At 49.2% G+C, this 21,978-nt stretch overlaps 2 protein-coding genes across 12 annotated transcripts in view; one reads left to right on the top strand and one right to left on the bottom strand.

Moving 5' to 3' along the window:
* Nucleotides 1-790: 790 nt before the first annotated feature.
* On the top strand, nucleotides 791-16,754 carry WNT2B (Wnt family member 2B). Its single transcript, XM_038562362.1, has 5 exons — nucleotides 791-990; nucleotides 6,678-6,898; nucleotides 7,916-8,193; nucleotides 9,109-9,373; nucleotides 12,333-16,754. The coding sequence occupies exons 1-5, from the start codon at nucleotides 791-793 to the stop codon at nucleotides 12,560-12,562; spliced, it is 1,194 nt and encodes a 397-aa protein (XP_038418290.1). The 3' UTR covers nucleotides 12,563-16,754.
* Nucleotides 14,080-21,978, bottom strand: part of ST7L (suppression of tumorigenicity 7 like) — an 87,125-nt gene continuing 79,226 nt past the window's right edge. For 3 of the 11 annotated variants that reach the window (XM_038562360.1, XM_038562358.1, XM_038562359.1), the window contains one exon: nucleotides 14,098-14,316. In XM_038562360.1, coding sequence (XP_038418288.1) covers nucleotides 14,212-14,316 — 105 coding nt within the window. In that variant the 3' untranslated portion in view covers nucleotides 14,098-14,211. Of the gene's footprint in view, nucleotides 14,317-21,978 lie in introns of all 11 variants that reach the window. The other 8 variants (XM_038562353.1, XM_038562361.1, XM_038562357.1 and 5 more) reach the window with 6 other exon arrangements.

Here is a 21,978-nt window from a genome sequence, read left to right as displayed (position 1 = left end):
CCCCAAGCCGCAGCGGAGGGCAGCTCCCGCCGAGCCGCCGCCCCGCGACCCCGTGGGCAGTGCGGAAAGGCAGTGCAGGGGCTCCCGCCGCTCCCCGAGGCACACGTTCGACCCATTTCGCAGAAGCGCAAGGAACGAGAGGGCTCAAGGAAAACGGGCGCATCCCCGCGGCTGGGCCGCGTCACTGGGGGCCGGAGGGCCGGGGCCGGGGCCGGGGCCGGGGCCGGGGCCGCGCGTGCACCCCCTCCCGGGCTCCCGGCCGGCACCCACGCGGGTTGCGGGTGTGGGTGAGGGCGCTAGGACCCGGCGGCGCGGCGTCGGCCGGGCCTGGGCGCCGCGGGCCCCCGAGGGCGCCCCCGCGCCCCGTGTCACCCGCCGGGCAGGTGGGGGCAAGCGCGGGGCAGCGCGGAGCGCGGGGGGTGCCGCGGGGCGCCCGGGAGCGGCGCGGGCGGAGCCGCCCACAGGCCCGCGTGTCCCCGGCTCCGGCCCCGCCCCGCGCCGTCCAATGAGAGCCCGCGCCGGGGGCCGTCCGCACACTCTGCCCGCAGCCCGCGCCGCGCCGCCGACCCCTGACACCGCGCCCCGTGAGCCCGCCCGCCCCGCGCCTCGCGCCCCTCTCGGCGAGCCTGCGCGCCGGCCCCCGGCCTCCAGGTGCTCCGGGGCCCCGGCCGGCGGCGAGGCCGATGGCCCCCCGGGGCGCTGGGGAAGGCGCAGCCTGAGTACCCCGAGCCGGTGCCCCGTCCACGCCCCCCCCCCCCCCGGGCCGCGCGGCGGGAGTCCTCGGGGAGCTATGCTGAGGCCGGGCGGTGCGGAGGACGCCGCGCAGCTGCCCCCCCGGCGCGCCCGCGCCCGCGCCCGCGCCCCTGTGCCCTCGCCCGCGCCAGGCCCCGTGGCCCCCGACGGCGCCCGGGCTTCCTCCCGCCTCGGTCTTGCCTGCCTGCTGCTGCTGCTGCTGCTGACGCTGCCGGCCCGTGTAGACACGTCCTGGTGGTGAGCGAGGCCGTGGGGCGGGGAGGGCGAGGCGCCGGGTCAGAGGCCGGGGGCAGCCGGGGGGAATACGCCGCTCCTGGCCCCGGTGGCCCGGGAGGCCAGGCTTCGGCTCCGACGGGGCCGGGGCGACCCCAGCAGGACTGTCACTTAAGCTGCGGAGTGTGGGGGGGGCGGGCGGAGAGGTGTGCGCGGGCCGGGGAGGGGGCCTGGGCGCTTGGGGCGAGGACGCCGGTGGTCCAGGCTCCCCGGACTCCCACGGGCCGTGCGCCCTCCGTGTCAGCTCAGTCCTCCCAGGGAAAGGCTATCTTCCAAGTTTCTCTCTGGGTGGACCCCGGGAACGAATCGCCCAACTGGGGCCTTGGGTGGCGGTCCAGAGGGCCCGGGGAACGCGAAGGTCGCCCCGGGGGGGGGGGGGGGGGAGGGCAGCGGGCCAGAGCGAGGAGCCTCTCGTTAGTCTACTCCACCCCGCACTGCAGTTCAGCTTCGGTGAGGCTGCAGCACCCAGCACAAGGTTTATAAGTGGAATCAAGGCACAAATATTCCATTAATTCCCACAATTAAAACAAACAGAACACTTGGGTTTGCATAATTTAGGCGTTTGTCTTCAGCCTCAGCCCGGAGGATGTTATTTCGATCCCTGATATCCTTCTCTTCTTCCTTTTTCTTCCCCAGATGACCACCCTATCTCTTCCAGCTCTCTCCCCTCCAAGAACTAGAGGCTTCTGAAGTCCCACAGTATTGAGACCCTCCCCTCAGATTTCTTGCAGGCCTTAGACTCCAGACACTGCACAAGAGGGCCGATGAGGCAAAAGGCATTAAAAACCCACTGGGTGTCTGGTCTTTCCCCAATCCTCCTGCCCCCCACCCCCCCTCCAGACCTGGATGGCATTCATCTTTTTCTCTCAGGAGAAAGAGCCGCTCTCCCTCCTCCCCCACCTTCTGTTGATGGGGGCGAAGGGGGAGGTGGACAGAGAAAGGCAGTCTTCTCATCTTTTCTCTTCATGGACCCCCCCCCCCCTCAAACTGGCCTGACTGGGCTCTTGCCCCTCCCTACCCAGCAGTGCCCCTTCCTTTCCTGATTCTGCCCCTCCCCCCCACCCTCCCCACCACAGAGTGGTCTCTCCTCCCCTTGCACCCTGTGGCTTTTCTCCTCTAGACTTGGAATCTGGGCTAGAAGGGTTGAGGGGTGGCTGGCTGAGGGGGTAAGCGAGCTAGGGCTGCAGATTCCTATCATTTCAAGATGCGTTGCTCTCCATCTACAACACCCACCCCCCAGCCCCCATTTTCCTGTTTCAGAAAAATCTCTCTTTTGGATCTTTTTAATCTCTGCAGTGTTGGGGAAGGCAAGGGAGGGGGTTCTGGATGGGGGAGAAGGGAGGCTTGTATCTTACATCTGGCTTGAAACATTCTTCCTAAGGGAAAGAGAAGAGGGGATGAGGAGAAAAGCCTTTCAAAGTTCAGAGTGAGATCAAAGCCACCCTAAACTGTCAGGGGCTCATTTTGGCTGGGGATTTGTGTGTTCAGTGGCCTGATGGAGAGAGGATGAAGTGACCACTGTGCATCTTTATCCATCCCAGATGGCAGTTTGCTCTTGGGGACTCTTATTGCTTCTTACCAGTTTGGGAACCACTTGGTGTTTAGGTGAGCAAGTGTCACTCTGCTGATTTCGGCATCTTGGTAGTGCTTCTTGAAGACCCAACTAGGGTGCCTCCCGGCCCCCATTTTGCCCCCTTGGCTACTCCCACTCCTTTCCTTTCTCCCTTCTACTACTCTCACCCCACATGGTTCATATTAAATATCTTGGAAAAGCTCTGGGTAGAAGAGCTAGAGACGGGGCAAGCCCCTGATACAGAGGGAGTCAGTAGTCCCTGTGAGAGGGAGGAAAGCAGCAATGGAGCCAGGATGGGGAATGAGTGCACAGATCATTTCAATATCCTTGCATCACACCTGTCACAGCTGTAGGCTCCAGGTGCCTGCCTCAGTGGTCATCACTTCTGAGATAAAAGTGGAAAGCTGCTTTCTAAAGGCAGGTCACACAGGTCAGGTGATTATCTCTCTTTCCTTTAGGAAAAAAAAAAAACAAAACAAAAACCCAGCAAGATTGATACCCTGTCCAAACCCTGGAAGAGATGCCTGTTGACTGTGTGTCCATGTTCCACTCTAGAGCAGAAGGTCACCACTATCGCCAGCTAACACTCTGATCTTCCCCACAGCCCTTCCCTTACTCTCTGGTCACTCTTTCCCTCTCCCCACCTCTCACTGGAGGAGGAAACAGATGGTCTCTTCTTATTCTGTGAAAAACAGAACAAGAAATAGGGGGCTCCTCGCATGGGCTGCCCTGTTTCATTTTGCATTCTGCAGGGAGCCGGATGTAGGGAACCCAAGAGCAGGACAATGTCTGCAGATTCATGAAGGGAGAGGAGCAGAGCAGTATTATTAAATTAGCATTACTGTTACGGACAACAATTGCCATTTAATGAGCCTTTACTAAGCTCTGGACCCTACAGTTAAATACCTTAGGAGCATCATCTTCTTCCATCCCCAGAGTAATGCAATGAGGTAGATACTATCATTATCCCCATTTCACGCATAAAGACAATGGGGGCTAGGAGGGGAGTGGTAAAGAACTTGCCCAGGTGCACACCAGTTTTGGAGCTAGGTTGCCTCTATTCCTGGTTAAGCACTGTATGCTCTCTTGCTTGTGGGATGAACACAAGCTTGGGCTCTGGAGTCAGATGTCCTTGGTTCTCTGACTAGCCCTGATGGACAGAGCTGGGTGTGAACCTCAGTTTCTTCTGAAAAATGGAGATCTCTGTCTCGTAGGATTTTTGTTAAGGAAAACGTTTCAAGAACTGTAAAGTACCATATAAATGTTGTGGTGTAGAGAAATTTAGGGAGGGTAATAGTTTTATCCCTGCATTCAAAGCCCTGTGTGGGCTGGGCTGAATTGTGTACACCAGGGGACTGTAAGAGGGGAAATGAAAAGAGGATCCCTGGCCTCATTAAAAAGACACAAATATAAAACATCTGCAAATAGGCTGGCAAATCAACAGGAGTAAAGCTGTAATTGAAATGAAGTTTATGGCTGGCTAGGGGGGAAAAGAGAGTTGGCAGTAAATCAGAGTGGTTAGGTGTTTATTTAACAAAGTTACTAAGTATCTGCCATGTGCCAGACACTGTTCTAGGTTCTGGGGATACCAAAGTAAGCAGAACAGACAAAAATCCCTACCTTCATGGATTAGGGTGTCTGAATCACCTGGGGTTGTTGGTAAAAATGCAGATTCTGATTCCATAGGCCTGGAGTGGGGCCCAAGATCCCCAGATGATGCTGACACTGCTGTTCTAGGGACCACACTTTGAGAAGCAAGGGGCTAGAGTAGGGTATGAGTCACTCTGTCAAAGGAAGGCATGTGAATTGGTCAGAAGCAGGTGAAGAGAGCATAGCGGGGCAGGAAGCCGGGAAGGCAGTGAAAACAGAGCTGGAGTCAAGGGCATCTTGCCTCTTACCAGCCAATGAGCTGGGGGTGCCTTAAACATCTTTGTGCCCTAACAGCTGAGCTCAGTGCTTGGCACATGGTAGGCATTTTGCAGGCATGTGTTGAATTGAGAGGGGCCTCAGGCTCAGTTTTATTGGAGGCCCTCGCACCAATGGCAAGGGGCTGACCACTGGCCAGTAAGCAAGCACTCTGCTCTGCAGAATCTTAGTGGGGCACTTAATGCAGCTACTTAGTGGGGTATGGGTGGTAGTAGAGAAACCATTATTCTCCTGTCTTAGACACTGAACAGATGTTCCCACGCTCAGTGAGGATGTAACAAGAAGGACCAATGTGGGCTGCAGCAGAATGGATTTAAGTCAGACCACAGGAAGGACTTTTTGCCAGATTTTGGCCTGCCCCACTCCAGACTGTCTCATGAGGGCTGGATTACTGGTCTCCCATTCCCATCCAACCCCCCTTTTTCCAAGCCCCAGTAAAAAAAACAAACACCCATTGCTTAGACCAGTACTTGGGCTGAACTAGGGAAGCAGAACGGTGGTGAGACAGGGACCAGCTCCAATTCCAACGGTCTTGATTCTCCAAACAAAGCACCGCGGCAGTGGGTGTAACTCAGGCTGTGCGTCAGGCGGCCTTTTCCGGCCTGGCCCAGCCTGGGGTGTTTATTTTGTTTGTTCCTGGAAGCTATTGCCCTGATGGACAGTACTGCTGGGGACACTGATTCCATGGGATTTGTCAGTGGTGGGCCAGCCCTTTCCCCCTCCCCTGGGACAGATGGGCCCCATCAGCCATGAGCTCCAGAAGAGGCAAGCATCAGCCTCCTAGTGTTTGTTTGAGTTGGTGTCACCAGCGATGACCTAGTTTGTGGGTGAGGGCCGGGTGCGCAAATGTGGGCGGGGGCGGTGGGGACATGGAGCCCAGGGCAGTGCAGCTTTTCCCCTCTCCCCACTGGCTGCCTTCTGTTCTCCTCATCCACTTCTAGGCCCATTTTTGGAATTTTTCCCAAACCACAGGCTCATTCACAGCCCAAACCAAAATCTTTTCAGCCTTTAGCAGCAACTGTCCTCCTTGACCCCCACACCTGTTCAGCAAAGGGGAGAGAGGTATCCCTTTGATGTGCTAGGAGAGGAGAACAGAGAATCCCCAGCAAGCCAAGGAAGGCACTAGGTGTTGGGAGAGACAGTGAGGGAGTGAGAAGTAGATGAATGGGTCAGATCTCACTTGGTGGCCTTGTGGGGAGAAAAGGTGATGATGATACAGTCCTATCTTCTCTGAAATGTTCTTCTTGAGGCTTATGGTAGAGTCCAGGGCTAAGAGCATTTGAGTGAGGAGAAAATATTGCCTTGAGAAATTTGAGATGATTCTAGCAATCCACCTAATTTTTAGTAACCCACCCCAATTAACCATTTTACAGTTGCTTGAATCAGGCAGACTAGGGATTGGAATATGTTGCTTTGGCTTCCCACAGCCAATAGCCCTCTGCCCATGCAGGTTTATCCAGGACATCAGGCCTTCTAAGTTGGGGAGGATGACTGTAAAAGAACATTCATTAATTAAGAAGGGCCCTGGGACCTGGAAATAAAGGGTATATGGAGGAGATCTGGGGGTGGGGTCTTTCTTCCCAGACCTCAGGACTGGGGGGTGAGGATTTTTTGCTACATGGGTCTGACTCGAGCTGTAAACATTGTCATAATTGCCCAGTATGTCTCTTTCCACTGGCCCCTCCTTGTCTCCATCCTCCTTTCCCCAAACCATGTCTTCATGGATCAGCCCCGTAGGACGTGCCTCTTACATGTGGGTGTAAGAGTGTTGTCTCAGACTCTTGTTTTGTTAGTTTATTTTTCTCTGAGGCTCTTAATGTTTATTAAATAAACAAGCAATGGGTTTGTGTGACATGCCCATGGCTTCTATGTATGTGACACATGCCTGGCCCGTGTTCTGAGAGTGTGTGTCACTCTGGCCTTTGGCTGGGGAGCGGGTGATGGTGAGAGACCGCTCTGCAGCTGCGTAACCATTTCTCCAGAGCTTGTGGGGAAAGCTGTACCCATTGGCCTCGGGGAATGTGGGTTGGAGGAGGGGAAGGAACCTCTCTGAGTTCTGAATGCCAAACCTCTCCCCTCCTTATCCCCTTTCATGAGGCAGGAAAAGGACCAGAACACGGGGCCATTTGACAGGGCCTTCTCTACCTTGCAGGTACATCGGGGCACTGGGGGCCCGAGTGATCTGTGACAACATCCCTGGTCTGGTGAGTCGGCAGCGGCAGCTGTGCCAGCGTTACCCAGATATCATGCGCTCAGTGGGCGAGGGTGCCCGAGAATGGATCCGAGAGTGTCAGCACCAGTTCCGCCACCACCGCTGGAACTGCACCACGCTGGACCGGGACCACACTGTCTTTGGCCGAGTCATGCTCAGAAGTAGGAGCCTCTTCCACCCTGCCCCAACTGCTTCTCTTTCTGTGCCTGGGGTGGTGAGTTAGTAGGATAGGCATGATCCTCCTCCCCTTTCCTACACATTGCCTCATAATCAGACGGTTGAGGGCAGAGCCCAGGATACAGTTGGGAACAGACCCTCAGTACCTGAGAGATGTAGGCAGGGGCCCCTCTAAACTCCAGTATTCTAGGACAGCACAAAGGTACAGGGTTTCCTAGCACTTCCATCTTTCTTCTTCCTTCTCCCTTCCCTCCCCAAGCCCAGCCTGGGTGTTTCCATCCAGTGTAAGGCTGAGGACTAGGAATGGCTACTCTCTTCTTACTGCCACCATCACTACCCTCATCCCAACACTCCAGTAAGGCAGCAAGGGATAAACAGAAAGGTGATATGTAAATATTTGGAGAGTTGGCGGCTTGGCAAAAGCGCTAAGGGGAGCCAGACAATAAACTAGGAGAAAGGGAATAAGATGGGAATCTGGCAGTGTCTGGGGGCCAGGGGTGATGAGTCATCAATCCCCAAGAGCAGGATGGGAAGGAAGTAGGCCGGGGGAAGTAGCAGGTCTCCCCAAACAGGCTGACCCCTGGGCTGGGGTCTCCATTGTAGGGGAACTGTCCAGCAGAGCAGGCCTGAAAAGGCCTGGAATGTGGACTGAGGCAGGCTTAGCTGAGCCTGGATTGGCACTCAGTGGGAGGGGATGACTCACTGTCAAGCTTTTCAATGGATGGACCCAGAGAGTTTGGAAGAAAGCAAGAGTACAGGTCAGCCCAAGAGGTCAGATGTACAAAGAAGTGGACAGAGAGTAGTGAGGATCGAGGGGGAGAGGTCAGATACTCTGGGGAATGCTCTTGAAAAGGAAGGGTGCCTTGAATAAAGGGGGTGCAGAAGTTGCTCTATGAAAGACAAGAAGAGAGGAGGCTGCAGAGCCGGGAGTTGTGTGGGCTGAAGAAGGTGACAGACATGGGCCTCCCTTCTGAAACCTACTTCTACTTTTCTCTCTGCAGGTAGCCGGGAAGCAGCATTTGTATATGCCATCTCATCAGCGGGGGTGGTCCATGCTATCACCCGTGCCTGTAGCCAGGGTGAACTGAGTGTGTGCAGCTGTGACCCCTACACCCGTGGCCGACACCATGACCAACGTGGGGATTTTGACTGGGGTGGCTGCAGTGACAACATCCACTATGGTGTTCGCTTTGCCAAGGCCTTTGTGGACGCCAAGGAAAAGAGGCTTAAGGATGCCCGGGCCCTCATGAACTTACATAACAACCGCTGTGGTCGCACGGTCAGTACTTATGTCTATGCATGTACATTCATGTCTGCTGGGGGTGACCAGTATGTGTGATCATGGACTGAATGGGAAGGTGGAAGCACTAATGGCTTCTTCACTCCAAAGGTCTCAGCCCCTATGGGATAGGAACAGTACATACAAGGGAGCTTGGGAATGTCTAGATTCAACCAGGTGCATAATGTGTCTTCACAGAGGTGGAAAGAAGGAAAAGGTAGAGAAAAGAGGGGAAATAACTGTTTTTTTTTTTAAAGGTTTTATTATTTTATTTATTCATGAGAGACCTAGAAAGACAGGCAGAGACACAGGCAGAGGGAGAAGCAGCCTCCCTTCTGAAGCCAGATGCAGGACTCGATCCTGGGAATCCGGGGTTACGACCTAAGCTGAAGGTAGACGCTCAACCGCTGAGCCACCCAGGTATCCCGAGGGGAAATAACTTTTTAAGAAGGAAAAGAACCACCTCCATAAAGACTGAGGAGGATGAGATCTTGTTCTAGTCAGTTCACTGATTTCTGAGCACCTCCTATGTGCCTAGTATGTACTGTGCTGGGTAATGACATGCCAAAGAGGTAGAAGGCATGGCACCTTGAACCCTAAAAACATGTGATAACTGGAGGATGTGACAGCATGCTGTAATTACGAACATAATCCTGTGGCTCTGAAGTTCAAACAGGCTACCATGGAAAGGAAAGCACTGTTGGTCCAGGAAGGATCCCTGAAAGAAGAGGTTCTTGAATTTGATCAGGAAGAAAGGGTGGGATCTGACAGGGGAAGAGGAAACAACCGATGGCCCCCCTGTCCAGCCTAGGCCAGGTCCGGCAGATGTCAGAGCGCTCATGGTTTCAGCCCTGGGGAGGACTGAAAAGTGCCCTGACTGGCTGCCTCTCCCTTACCTGCTTCCCCACCACCCAGGCTGTGCGGCGGTTTCTGAAGCTCGAGTGTAAGTGCCATGGTGTAAGTGGCTCCTGTACTCTACGCACCTGCTGGCGTGCGCTCTCAGACTTCCGCCGCACAGGTGACTACCTGCGGCGGCGCTATGATGGTGCTGTGCAGGTGACGGCAACCCAGGATGGTGCCAACTTCACAGCAGCCCGCCAAGGCTACCGTCGTGCCACCCGGACTGACCTTGTCTACTTTGACAACTCCCCAGATTACTGTGTCTTGGACAAGGCTGCAGGTGAGTAAGGAAAGGGACATGCATACGAGAGCCCTGCTCTTGGTGCAGGCACCCCTGGTTAATCATGATGTTAGGGGAGCAGTATTGTGGGAGGAGTCAGTCTCCTCCCTACATGAACACCTTATAATGAGATTGATGATCAATGCCTCAGGCCTCCGGTCCCAGGGCTGCCCATGCTGGGGAGAAGTCATCTGTCACTCCTTTAAATCCCCAGCATCTGAGGGTATAGTAGGTGCTATTCAGGGAATGTTTAAACGAGTCACCCATTTTCCACAGCCAACAATGAGTGGACTGAACAGGAAAAGCATGTGATGGAGCTCTAAGTCTCTGGCTCTTTATGATCTAGCTAAAAAATGAGATGCAACAGGGAGACAAAGGCAACTGCAAAAGACAGATGACTTGAGAAATCAAGAAAAGCTTATTTGAAAATGTGGAATTGAAGCTCTTTCTTGAAGTGTAGGGATGACCTGGACAGCCTACAGAGACCAGGCAGATAAGCAGAGTGGCAGGTGGGAAAGTACACAACTGTTCTGGGAACTGAGAACTCAGATTCATCTGAATGATGGTTTGGGATAGGGGAGACTGGAGATAAGAAGATGGGCTCCAGATTAGACCATTAGTGGCCTTGACAGGCTCTATCCAGTGTGCTGCCATTGAAGATTCAAAAATGGAGTAGGGGGAACACGGATAGAGGAGATCCCAGGAGGGCTAATCACTAGCAGCAACCTGTTTTTTATTCTGTTCCAGGTATTTGTAGTGGAATTCTTGGGGATGCTGGCAGTTGATATGCTATCACCCCCAAAGAGGAGAAGTTACCATCTTGGCTCTTATTTTAGTTCAGGCAGGTTAGACTAGGAACAACCTGCAGCACAAAAGAACTGTTCTTCCCCTGTTACTGTCACAGGCTCTCAGGCTCTTCTCTGTAGACTTGGCATTCAGGCCTTGGGTGAGAGAGAGCCAGAGACCTCAGTTGTCTTCAGGTCTGTTTGTTTTCACCCATCACTGTTCTTCATGAGAGTCAAGTGGCTCAGAGCAAAACTGGGCACAGAAACAGGGTGGGCTCCACCCAAGTAACACCCAAGTAGTTTGTGTCCTTTGGATGGTGCTAGGAGAAGGGTTAAAAGAGCCCTTCCAATTCTCCCAGTGACTTCCCGCCACTAGGTATGTTTTCTCCCCACGTGACAGGATTCAGAGGACTACTCTCTGAATGCCTTGAAATAATTCCATAACATCCGAGGTGTAAGCCTATGCTGCCATCCTTAAAATGCACCTTTGGGAAGGATCTTTGGAGTTACAAGGGAGGATGGGTTCATATGTGTGTTAGTTTTTCTTAGAGACATAAAATTAAGTCTCATAAAACCCAAAGTGGAGCCTGGAATTCAAAGGGTGTAAGTCATCCCAAAAGGGAGTAGGGGGCCAGAAATTCCCTCCAAAGCAGTCCTATCCAATTGAACTTTCTGTGATGACAGAAATGTTCTATGTCTGTGCTTTCCAATACGGTAGTCACTTACTTACCCACATGGTATTATTGAGTATTTGAAATATAGCTAGTGTGACTGAGAAACTAAGTTTTAAATTGTATTTAAGTTTAGTTAATTTAAATCTGGATGACCACATGTGGTCAATGGCTATTACACTGGACAGCTCAGCTCCAGAAAGTAGAAGAGCTTTGGCTACACAAGAGAAGGACTTAAGCCCAGTCCTTGGAGTTAGGAGACTAACAGAAAGAGTACAACTAGTTAGCCTACACACCAGAGAAGTGGCTTCCTAACATTTTGGATTTAAACTCCTGTCGTTAAAAAATTCTTGGAGCGTGTACCTCCAAAATGTGGATATTTACTTATAACAGATAGATACTAATATGTACATTACAAAACATACAAAGTAGAGATTTTAAGTTTATGAGATAAAAAACAAATATAGAAGTTCTAAGTTCTAGCATTTTTCTTTGCATATCGCAGTAGAATGCACAGCCTACTGTGAGAAAATCAGTCATTCTGTTCCCCTTCCTCAATCCCCAGGTCAGTCCCTGACCCATCTCTGTGGAAGGGTTAGAGTAGGTACTTTCTAGGGTCTACCCCTTCCAAATTTCTATGATTTTATGATATGTTGGCAGGATATCTTTTGCTAAAATCAGTCAGAATGAAGTCCTGAGCATTCTCCGTTCAGGGAGAGAACATCATCCTTTCCCTTCAAGGCTTCCTAACTGTAAGGGGCAAGGCAAGGGATATTCTGTAGGAATCCCATAGGGATATGCTTCTGGGCAATAAAGCTAATCAGTTCACCTCCCTCAGTTGAACAGAGATTATAGTCATGGTATAACAATCCACTGAGTCAGATGCTACTATTATGCCTATTTTCATAGGAGAAGACTAAAGTCCAGAAAGATGAACTACCTTGGGAAATCACACAGCTAGGATGTGGCAGAGCTGGAATTTAAACTTGGACAATCTGACAATAAGGCCTATGCTTTTAATGGTCATACTGTACTACTTCCCTGAATAGTACAACTTAATAAAAGATCAACTACGGACCGAAATACTAACAAATGGTAGCTGGATCAGAGTTGTGGCAAGACTTCTTGGAAAATATAAATTATAGGCTAAGTTGTTGTTTTTTTTTGTTTTGTTTTGTTTTTTTAACTTTTTAGTGTGGACAACTTCAAACAAAGCCCTTACCCAGCTTTAACAGGAACATTTTAAGGCCAGGTCTTGAAAGAGATATGGAGCCGTGTATTGGCAGGGGGGCTGTTGCAGGTGAACTCAATGGTCTTTGGGGAGCCTTAATGGTGGGAAGAAGCCAGGCTGGTGCAGAAGGAAGTAAGAAGATGGTTATTTTGGCTAGTTGGGCATATTTTCAGGAAAAGAGATTCTTTATGGCTTCCTCATGAGGATGTGGGTAAGGGAACCCAGAGCATAAGAGGTAACTTGGTTCTCACTCTCTCTTTTCTCCAACCCAGGTTCCCTAGGCACTGCGGGCCGAGTCTGCAGCAAGACATCTAAAGGGACAGATGGTTGTGAAATCATGTGCTGTGGCCGAGGATATGACACAACTCGAGTCACCCGTGTCACCCAGTGTGAATGCAAATTCCACTGGTGCTGTGCAGTGCGGTGCAAGGAGTGCAGAAACACTGTGGACGTCCATACTTGCAAGGCCCCCAAGAAGGCAGAGTGGCTGGACCAGACCTGAACATATTAATACCTCACTCATCCCTCTACTTCAAACCTCCTGACTCAAAAGCACAAGATCTTTGCATGCACACCTTCCTCTACCCTCAACTCTGGGCTGCTACAGTTTCTATTTAAGGACTTGGAGAATAATCCAGAAGGACTCTAGTGTCCTGACTGGTTCCTTAGCCCTAGGAAGGAGTTGATAGGGGATGTAAGAAATTGAATGGCTCCCTGACTGCCCCCTCCAGAGGTTAGAAGGGACAGTGGAAGAGGTAGGGGTCTTCGGAGTTATATAAGTTGCACTAAAGCACATGGTCAAGGCTCATTTTTCCTTTCTTTTGTACCAGCTTCCTGACACTTCTTGTGTGTGCAAGAGGAAGGGTACCTGGAGAGAGCTTCTTTGTGTTCCTACCTGACTGAGAGTAGACGGGACAGAGATGAAACCACATCTCTTCCCTGGGTCAATTTGAGCAGACTGCCTGGTACCCCAAAAGGAACTCTTAGGCTATGACCTTCTTCCATTATCAAGAGCCTGGGATTGCCAGATAAGAGTTAGCCATAGTGTACAAGGTTCCATTCACATCCTCATAGGTTTTATAAACTGCTGTATTTTGTAGGGGAAAAAGTTATATAACTATACACACATACATTTCTCTTCCAATCTCCCTCCTCTTTTCAACCTATATCAGACAGCACGTTGCTCACTCCCCTTTTGCTCACTTGCTGCCTGTTCAAACCCAGGGGCATGGAGTGGTTCTTAGCCTAACATATCATTAGAATACCCTAGAACACTCCTGAGAAAGAATAATTTAGCAAACTTGCCTAGGCCTTGGGATTTATTTCTTTTTAAGTTTCTATGCATTATTCTGGAGGTCAGCCAGGTTTGGGAAGCCCTCAGTAAAAAGGTATGGGATTCATGGGGGGTGGGAGAGGGTAACCGGCCTGATCTCAAGGGCCCCACATGAGTCATCCGTGTATACTAAGCAGGTTGGGAACTCTGGCTCGGCCAGTTTTTAGGAGAGGATCCTGGTCTTTGAAGCTAGGAATGGAAGCCAGTGGCTACAGAGGAAAGAATTGCTGGGGCTTGGGGCCAAAGTGGTAAACAGCTTTGAAAGCAGCCTTTCCCCATTTATTCAACAAATTTTTATTTACTGACTCTCCAAGTCCTGGTGATTATTATTGTTCACTCCATCTTTGGCTTAATAGGGGAATTCCTTCTATGCTACTACCCACTGCCTAATTAAGCTTGCAGTAGTGGAGTCTCCAGAGATGGTAGGCTTAGTTAGTAAGCTAGGGGAGAGGATATAGAGTCCCAAAAACTATGATGTCCTATCTTTCTGTGACTTGGACAATGGCTGTCTCTGCCTGGTGATATTTTAAAAGACCAGAGTAGCATAGAAATTTGCAGTTATGACAGACTTGGATTGAAATCACAGATGTGAGATTTACTGTTTTGGATATTTTGAGCAAGATACCCAAATTCTCTGAGCCTTTATCGTCTCATCTGTAAAACGAGGTTATAAACTTATTCCACATATTCAGTTTTAATTATGAACCCAATTCCAGCCAACAGATGCTCTTACCAAAGTCCCTAACTGGTCTAGCCCATCGTGACTTCTCTTGGAACCTTCCATTGAGAACTGTAAAGTATTGACAGCAGGCTGCAGATTAAGGGGCCCACACACGGAATTCTGAATATAGGTGCACTCCTCCTTTCCAAGTTCCTCTCCAACATCCCTTGGGGTCCTCACGTGTTTGTGGAGCAGCTTCACTCTGCACAGGCAGCAGAAGGATGGGGGAGTCAAGCTCTGGGCCATGGGGGCAGATTTATTTGGATGATAGGACTAATATTTGTGTAACCTGCTGAGACCTGTGTGGGAGAGTTTAGGGTGGTTTTTCTTTTGGTGAGGGGTTTGCTCCGGTTTCACATCTATTAACACAAAACATGAGCTAGTCAGGGCCCTTGTGGTCTGCGGTGAGGGGATTCCTGTGGAGAAATGGGACTGAGTGAGTCAGGCCAGGGGAATGTCTTCCTTGCAGAGTAGAGTCAACTGGATAACTGATGAGCCAATGGTGGGATTAGGGAGGGGGAAACAGGAGGGGAAGAGAAGAGCTTCTGACATCTTGAGCTGGGATGAGGAGGAAGAAAGCCTTGGGGTAGTGGGAAGGTGAGAGGGTCATAGTCAGTCTGAATCAAGAATAGAGCTGATGGAATTTATATAAGGGTACTGTCTGTGGGTAGAGCCTCAGGTCTTGGTCAGCCCCTGCTCTCACAAGAATGCTGGGCTTACCACATCATTGAGAGGGAGGCATTTCTGGGACTTCAACCCAGGTTCAATCTGCCTGTGTTCTGTCACCTATTCCTTTTCAGTTCCTTCCCTGTGGAAGGAGCTGACATCTCATTATTGCTCTGTGCTTCTCCTAGCCTCCAATTCTAGTTTGTAGAGGTCCAAGTTTTACAATTTCCTATAAACGATTGAGAAGAACAAGCTGTCCAGAGAGTAAGATATTTGAACAGAGGAGTGGACAGTGAGAGAAAAGAGGTCCATGTGAGTCCCACTACAGAGGCTATGTGGTCCCAAGAAGGAATGATGACCAAACAAGTAATTTTTCCTCTTATTTCTTAGCTTGCCTCTGCATTCTTTTTTTTTTTTTTTTTTTTTTTAAATTTATGATAGTCACACAGAGAGAGAGAGAGAGGCAGAGACACAGGCAGAGGGAGAAGCAGGCTCCATGCACCGGGAGCCCGACGTGGGATTCGATCCCGGGTCTCCAGGATCATGCCCTGGGCCAAAGGCAGGCGCTAAACCGCTGCGCCACCCAGGGATCCCTTGCTTCTGCATTCTGATTGGCTTTAGACAACTGGCATCCATTCTGCAATAAACAAACTAATTTATTCGAAACAAGCAGCAAAAGGAGAGCTGCATTTGGTGCAATCAGGGCTCCATTTGGTTCTGCTGTCACCCACTCACTGCCTCTAACCCCCTCTCCTACCCCTTCTCTGGTCAATAGAGGTCTGTCCCTCTTGCAGCTGTCCCCTAGCCCCTCTCCTCTCGGACACTCCTTCGTGTCAGTCCTCATTTCTTCACACTTTTAATATTTAGTAGAATGCATTGCAGAAAGTGCTATTTGGATACAAAGTTAACTTCAAAGACATGATCTCCATCCTTTAAAAGTCTTAGACTCTTTTAGAGAAGGCACATGGCTGAAGTACCTCGGCTGCACAGCCTGTGGCCAGTTTCCATCACGTACAAGTAAGAAAGCCAGCCTTAACCTAGTCGTGCAGATAAGAGCCAATGTCTGTTATTGCTAGCCTTGAATAATAGCACAAACCTATATGCTTTCTTAGAATGATGCTGGAAAAATGAAATCAGGGACTTGGGATTATTTTTTAAAAATTAAAAACTGCCTGGCCCTGAACGTCTGTTTGTAGAAAATCTTGTAGGTCTGACTCATGACCACTCATGGCCTCATTTCTCTTCCTCCCTACTGCAGAGAGTAATTTCTTCTCCTTTTTCTTACCTCCCGTAGTAAGAACACCAACCCCTAAGTCTTTTGCCAAATTCTCAGATCCACTCAGGACATTGGTTTCTACATGGCTTAACAGAAGAGAGATAATCAGGTTTTCTCCCTCTCAGTCTTTTCTGAGGTTTTTAAACACCCTCAGTGGTCATAGGGCAGAAGCCCAAGGGAGGACACCAGGGAGAGTATGTTTCTCATCCCTGGGAGGCCGTCAGCCTTGCTCCTGCAGCCAAATTACAGCACCAGAGAATAATGTGATGCATTCCTGGGCAGGTCCGTGGGACCCTGGGCTCCTGGGCCTTGTGGAGAGAGGTGCCAGACACAGAGCTCTCCGTAAGCAATCCTGCAGAGCCGCCCCCTGGGTGCAGAAATGAAATACGGGAAAGCTTCACATTACACGGAGACCTGTAGCTCACACCTGGTTATTGATGGCCTTGGCAGAGGCCTCTGCCCCCACTTTCCACTTAGGAAATGCTTGCTACTATGGGAGTTGGGCACCTTTGAAGCAATGTTGGAAAACAAGAAAGATGCTTCTTTTCCACTCTTTGTTCCTTCTGTGAGCCTGCACACAACGCTGAGGATATGCACACACATGAGGTGCGCTTCTGTGGACATACACTATCTTCTCCCAGGCCGCAGCAGAGTTCTAGTCCTCCTCCCTCTCCCCAACAATAAAATGAGCAACTGGATTTCGGTCAAATTCTTCAAAAATCATACCAACATCAGAGATTCAGCCATCACAAAGGAATATTAAGAAGGTCCATTATTAATACGCAAGCAGCTCTGTGGTTTGGGGACGGGTATTCCCCTGGGAGGTGGCAGGAAAAGGATGCAGAAAGGGCATAGAGAGGAGAAATCAACAGGAGACAATTGCCACCCAAGCAGAATGGCTAAAACCGTGGGACTTCTCATGGCTGGTTCATGCTGGAGGTGGTGCAATTCCTGCCCTGTGTGCTAAGACTGATGGGGCAGCCTCCTAGGACTACACGAGGTAGGATTACCAAGCCTGCTGACCACGACCTGTTATTTTTAACAAGGATAGCTTTGGGTACCCGAGATAATCTCCTCTGGAGAGAGGTACTGGAGAGGAGCAAGCAGTGGCTTTACTAAGGTAAATATGTCACAGTTGCTGCACTGAATGGAACTTTCCTAGAAGCTGTTATTCCCTTTGGGTGACTGGCAGGTTTCAGGCAATAGCCAGTGGTGTGTCAGTAATATGCCTGTCCCTGACCCAAAAGGTCAAAGGGAAAGAAGAGAGGGACAGGTTTTTTTTTTTTTTTTTTTTTTTTAAGATTTTAAAAAATTTATTTATTCAGGAGAGACAGAGGCAGGGACACAGGCAGAGGGAGAAGCAGGCTCCATGTAGGGAGCCCAACGCGGGACTCGATCCCAGGTCCCCAGGATCATACTCCAGGCCGAAGGCGGCACTAAACCGCTGAGCCACCCAGGCTGCTCAGAGAGGGACAGTTTTTAAGTACATGTTTTCACTTCCCATTCATGGCTTAAATTATCCCTGAGCAGCTTTGTGGGTCTTCCTCACTTAAGACATTTTAGTCATCCTAGAGTTGAAAAAAGCAAGTGAAGCTTTCTCCCCTGGGCCCCCTAACTCTGAACTACTGTGTGTTCACTTCCATTAGGCCTATGAGTCTATGGGTGGAGCAGCTAGACACAGAAGTTCTCTTTCTTTGACCCAAAGGAGCTGAAATCCAGTGACTTTACTTCACCACCACCAGCCCCTGAAAGCAAGCCTTACCAGAAAGGCTGAGTGAATAAAAAGGGAAGACCATTTATTTTTTTATTTTTTAAAGACTTTATTTATTCATTCATGAGAGACACAGAGAGACACAGGCAGAGGGAGAAGCAGGCTCCCTGTGGGGACCCGATGTGGGACATGGGGGTCACGCCCTGAACCTAAGGCATACGTTCAACCACTGAGTCACCCAAGGGCCCCAGGGAAGAACATTTAATCCACATTGTCCTACTGACAACTTTCAAGGTGGAGTTTCCCCAAGAAAAACTGTGATGTTTGTAAGAAGCATTTTCAGGTACAAAATGCTTTACCATGGACATAATTTTCACAGCCACCCTGTAAGGCAAGAGACATTCTCGCTGTACAGGTGCTGTTTAGAAAGGTTCAGTGATTTGTCCAAGGTCATGTGATACTGAGTGGCGCAGACAGAACTCAAATCCGGGGCTTCTCACTTCAAATCTTGTGTGTTCTTCTCAAAGCCTGAGAACATGCCTCTGGCTGGAAGGGTCAGAGTCCCAGCCCCTTCAGAACAGACACTGATACAAAATATTGAGGAGAGTATATGTGAGCAGAATTTACAAAAGAAACAGCCTAGGCCTTCTCTAGCCACATCAAGGAATCCCCTGTCATTTCCGCCACTATTTCCACCACCACAAAATGATCACTACACTAAGCAGTCTGTATTTAATCAACTCTGGCTCCTAGTGCTTTCTCTCTTTTTTTTTCTTCTTCTTCAGATTAACACTTAAACATTTGTTTTAATTTTATCTAGTTCTTTTAAAGTGATGCTGAGTGTGCAGAGTACAAGTAGTCCTGAGAAGCCATGATAGGAAACTGTTAAGGTTTTGGGCCTCTAAAGTATTTCTTAGAATTTCCTTTGAGATTTCACTCTTTTTTTTTTTAAATGCTGTCAACTCCTGGACTAGGAAAGTAAGAACAGGGAATGAGAGTGCTAAAAACCCATCCTATCCCAGGCAAGATGCCTACTCAAGGCCTGGTAAAAGTCCTGGGATCTCTAGCTGAGACAAGTAATTTATCTACACCATGGCAAGGAGAATTCACCCTGCAGAGAAACCTCTACAAGATGAGGCAGACAACAGATTCTTACTTGATCAAAAACTTTTGCTGCTCTCAACCCCTCCTCCCGCCCTCATTCAAAATCTGGACTTCTGTTTAGGTCCAAGACAGTGAGACAAAGCAGCTCCAAGAGAGGACGTGTGCAAGGGGAACCCTTCCCTGTTCAACCCTGGAATGCATTCCTTCAGAAACAGCCTGAGCCTGCACATATCCAACTTATCCCACTTGCGCACCCCAACTGTGAAGGCAGAAGGGAAAACTGCAGGAACACAGTGTTCATCCATCATAGACCCGGGCCCCCACTTGAGCTAGGGGAAGGACACCTCATGAAAACAGTCTACCTATAGTCAGGATCTGTCCCAGAGCAAACCTTACTTTTTGGTCCATCGATCTTGGCTCTCACTGCTCTCCCTGCTCCCCACCCCCACTGCCTCCGCATGTGGGCTCAGAAGTCATCATCTAAAGAATTCCACTGCTCACCTCCTGCATAGCAGCACAGCCCCATGAGGCCGCACACCAGATGGAGGGGATAAAAGTACGAGGTCATGGCTTCTAGCAAAAGGCTTTTTCTTAAACTAACCCTGACTCCTGGAAAAGAGGCAGAGCAGGAGAGTGTCGGGTGAGCTGCTGACGACAGCAGCTGCATGGGTCTTCTGTAAAAAGGAAGGAAAAAGCCTTCATTAAAAATTTCCCTGCTCCTGTCTCCAGACCTATTTCTGATCCCATATCTACTTCTTGAAGGTGTCTGAGGAGAATGCAGAGGCTGCCAAGCCGAAGGGTTAAATCCTTCCCATTTGTTGGGACCTATTCAGCGGGCTGCCACATACATGCTGAGGTGGAGGCCGAGCCCTGAACACGTGCCCTGTTCCTCCAGGCAGTTAGCTATGATGTAAAGGGAAAGGGTGTGGAAGGCGGACTAGAACTCTGGGGAAACTAAGAAGGCTGTCAGTAGGCCTCCAAAATGTTTGTGTGTAATAGACAAGGGGAAACAGGAAAATCATCATTCCTAGGATCGTTATGCTTGTTGGGTGACAAGGTACACAAGCAACAATCACAAAGGAAAAACAGTTTGAAGAATGGGCTGAGAAACAGAAGTCTCTGAATACAGCAATCGGGTGGAGGCGATTAATCAGCCTTTCCACAGGGGTGACTTCTGAGATGGAGTTTTAAAAGACAAGGTATGGACTGGTGGAGGCAAGTTAGAGAAGGCGTGCTAAAGCGAAGGAACTGGTATGCGCTGAAACGTAAGAGCAAGAATGTGCAAGCAATATATAAGGAATTTCAAGCCAGTACATATTATATACACTGGGGACGACAGAGAAATGAGAACGCTGAGATAAGGGCTGAAATAATGTGAACTAGCTGCATGAGCCTCGACTGTCACATGGTGCAGAGCCCCTGCAGGGCCGCACAACATCTTGATCTATGTCCATCAATGCAGGGGCACTGATGGGAAAGCACAGGGACGAGTCCATTTGTTATATGCACAGGGACGAAAAGAGCTTCACTGCAAACCCTAACAACTGCTAAGTGTTAACTACAACTCAATAGCATTTAAGGTTCTAGGCTAAATAAGAGATATGAAATTTTCTTTCTTTCTTTCCTTTTTTTTTTTTTTTTAAAGATTTATTTATTCAGAGAGAGCGAAAGAGAGGCAGAGACACAGGCAGAGGGGGAAGCAGGCTCCATGCAGGGAGCCCAACGTGGGACTCAGTCCGGGGTCTCCAGGATCACACCCCGGGGCTGCAGGCGGCGCTAAACCGCTGCGCCATCGGGGCTGCCCAAGATATGAAATTTTCTATCCAGAACTGTGATGCATTAGGGAGGCTTACAGGCCCAGAAATGGCACAAATCAAACCAAACTCTTAAGAAATTACAATGTAAAAAAAAAAAAATCTAAAATTAAAAATATGTGGTTTTTTTCCCTTACTTCCCACCTTAGAATCTGACAGGCCTTGATGTCCCGTATGATATATGGGACTTTTGCAGTGAGTAGGTTCATCATGTGTGAGGCCACAGTGAATGGGAGGAGAGCAATGAAAAAGCTTTAGGGATGACAAACCAGTTCACTGATAAGGGAGAAGACAGTTCTTGTGCACTACAAGCTGCTAGATAGAGTGGCTGCCAGGAACAAGAGATAAATGCCGATATCCTAACTTCAGTTAGGTCTCTGGCTTCTTGCATTCGTCAAGGTAAAAACCGAGCTATTTACCAGGCTCCTGTCATATTTCCTTACTGAGCTTTCTTAATTTTTGAGGACAAAAATCACAAGAACAACTTGTTCTTCCACGGTACTTTCCTTGTGCTTCTTTCAGAAAGAGTAAGTTGACCCTCAAACAACACAGGTTGGAAATACATAGGTCTACTTCTATGCAGATTTGTTTTATAGACACAGTGCAGGACTGTAAGTATATATTTTATTCTTCCTGATAATTTGCTTAATAACATTTCCTTAATTATAAGTATATAATTAAGTATATAATATATAATTAATATATATTATGTAACAGTATATAATAAAGTATATAATATGTAATATATATGACATACAATATATGTGTCCAGTCAACAATAAATTTTTGGCAAGTCAAAAATCACAAGTGGATTTTCAACTGTGTTGTTCAAGGGTCAACTATATTAGAATACACACCCCTCCCCAGCACACACACATACATATATACCATTGAATAAGCCAAAAGGTGAACAGTATCCTAATTGTTTGCTTTACTGAACTGGCACAATTTGGTGCTGGGAGGCAGCCACTCACACAGTGACAGTATTTGTTGGTATCATCTTAGTTTTTTCCTCCTTCCCTAGGCAGTTTATAAAAGGTGATTTCTGAAACCCTTCACAATAGGAAAGCTCAAGGGTTTACATTCAACTGTGAATGTAACTGTGATACCATTTTGAATTCATGAAGAAGCATGTTTCAGGTTGCACTATAATTTCCCTATGTACATAAGCCCATGGAATCTGACATAAGCTGATTGCTCATACTGGTTATTTTATTTACATTTTTGAATGGAAGAGATTTTGATACTCATAAAATATCTAACTGACTTATTAGTTTTCAACTGTTCTCCCAG

This window comes from Canis lupus, chromosome 17 (assembly GCF_011100685.1).
Source record: "Canis lupus familiaris isolate Mischka breed German Shepherd chromosome 17, alternate assembly UU_Cfam_GSD_1.0, whole genome shotgun sequence".
NCBI lineage: Eukaryota > Metazoa > Chordata > Mammalia > Carnivora > Canidae > Canis > Canis lupus.
The sequence above is the reverse complement of the archived record's forward strand: the minus strand, read 5'-3'. Positions and strand labels throughout refer to the sequence as shown.

Bases quoted from the DNA above. Each gene is read 5' to 3' on its own strand.
- WNT2B (XM_038562362.1), top strand. From the start codon at position 791: ATGCTGAGGCCGGGCGGTGCGGAGGACGCCGCGCAGCTGCCCCCCCGG. The intron at 991-6,677 runs GTGAGCGAGGCC...TCTACCTTGCAG, and splicing joins CGTGTAGACACGTCCTGGTG to GTACATCGGGGCACTGGGGG. The intron at 6,899-7,915 runs GTAGGAGCCTCT...TTCTCTCTGCAG, and splicing joins TGGCCGAGTCATGCTCAGAA to GTAGCCGGGAAGCAGCATTT.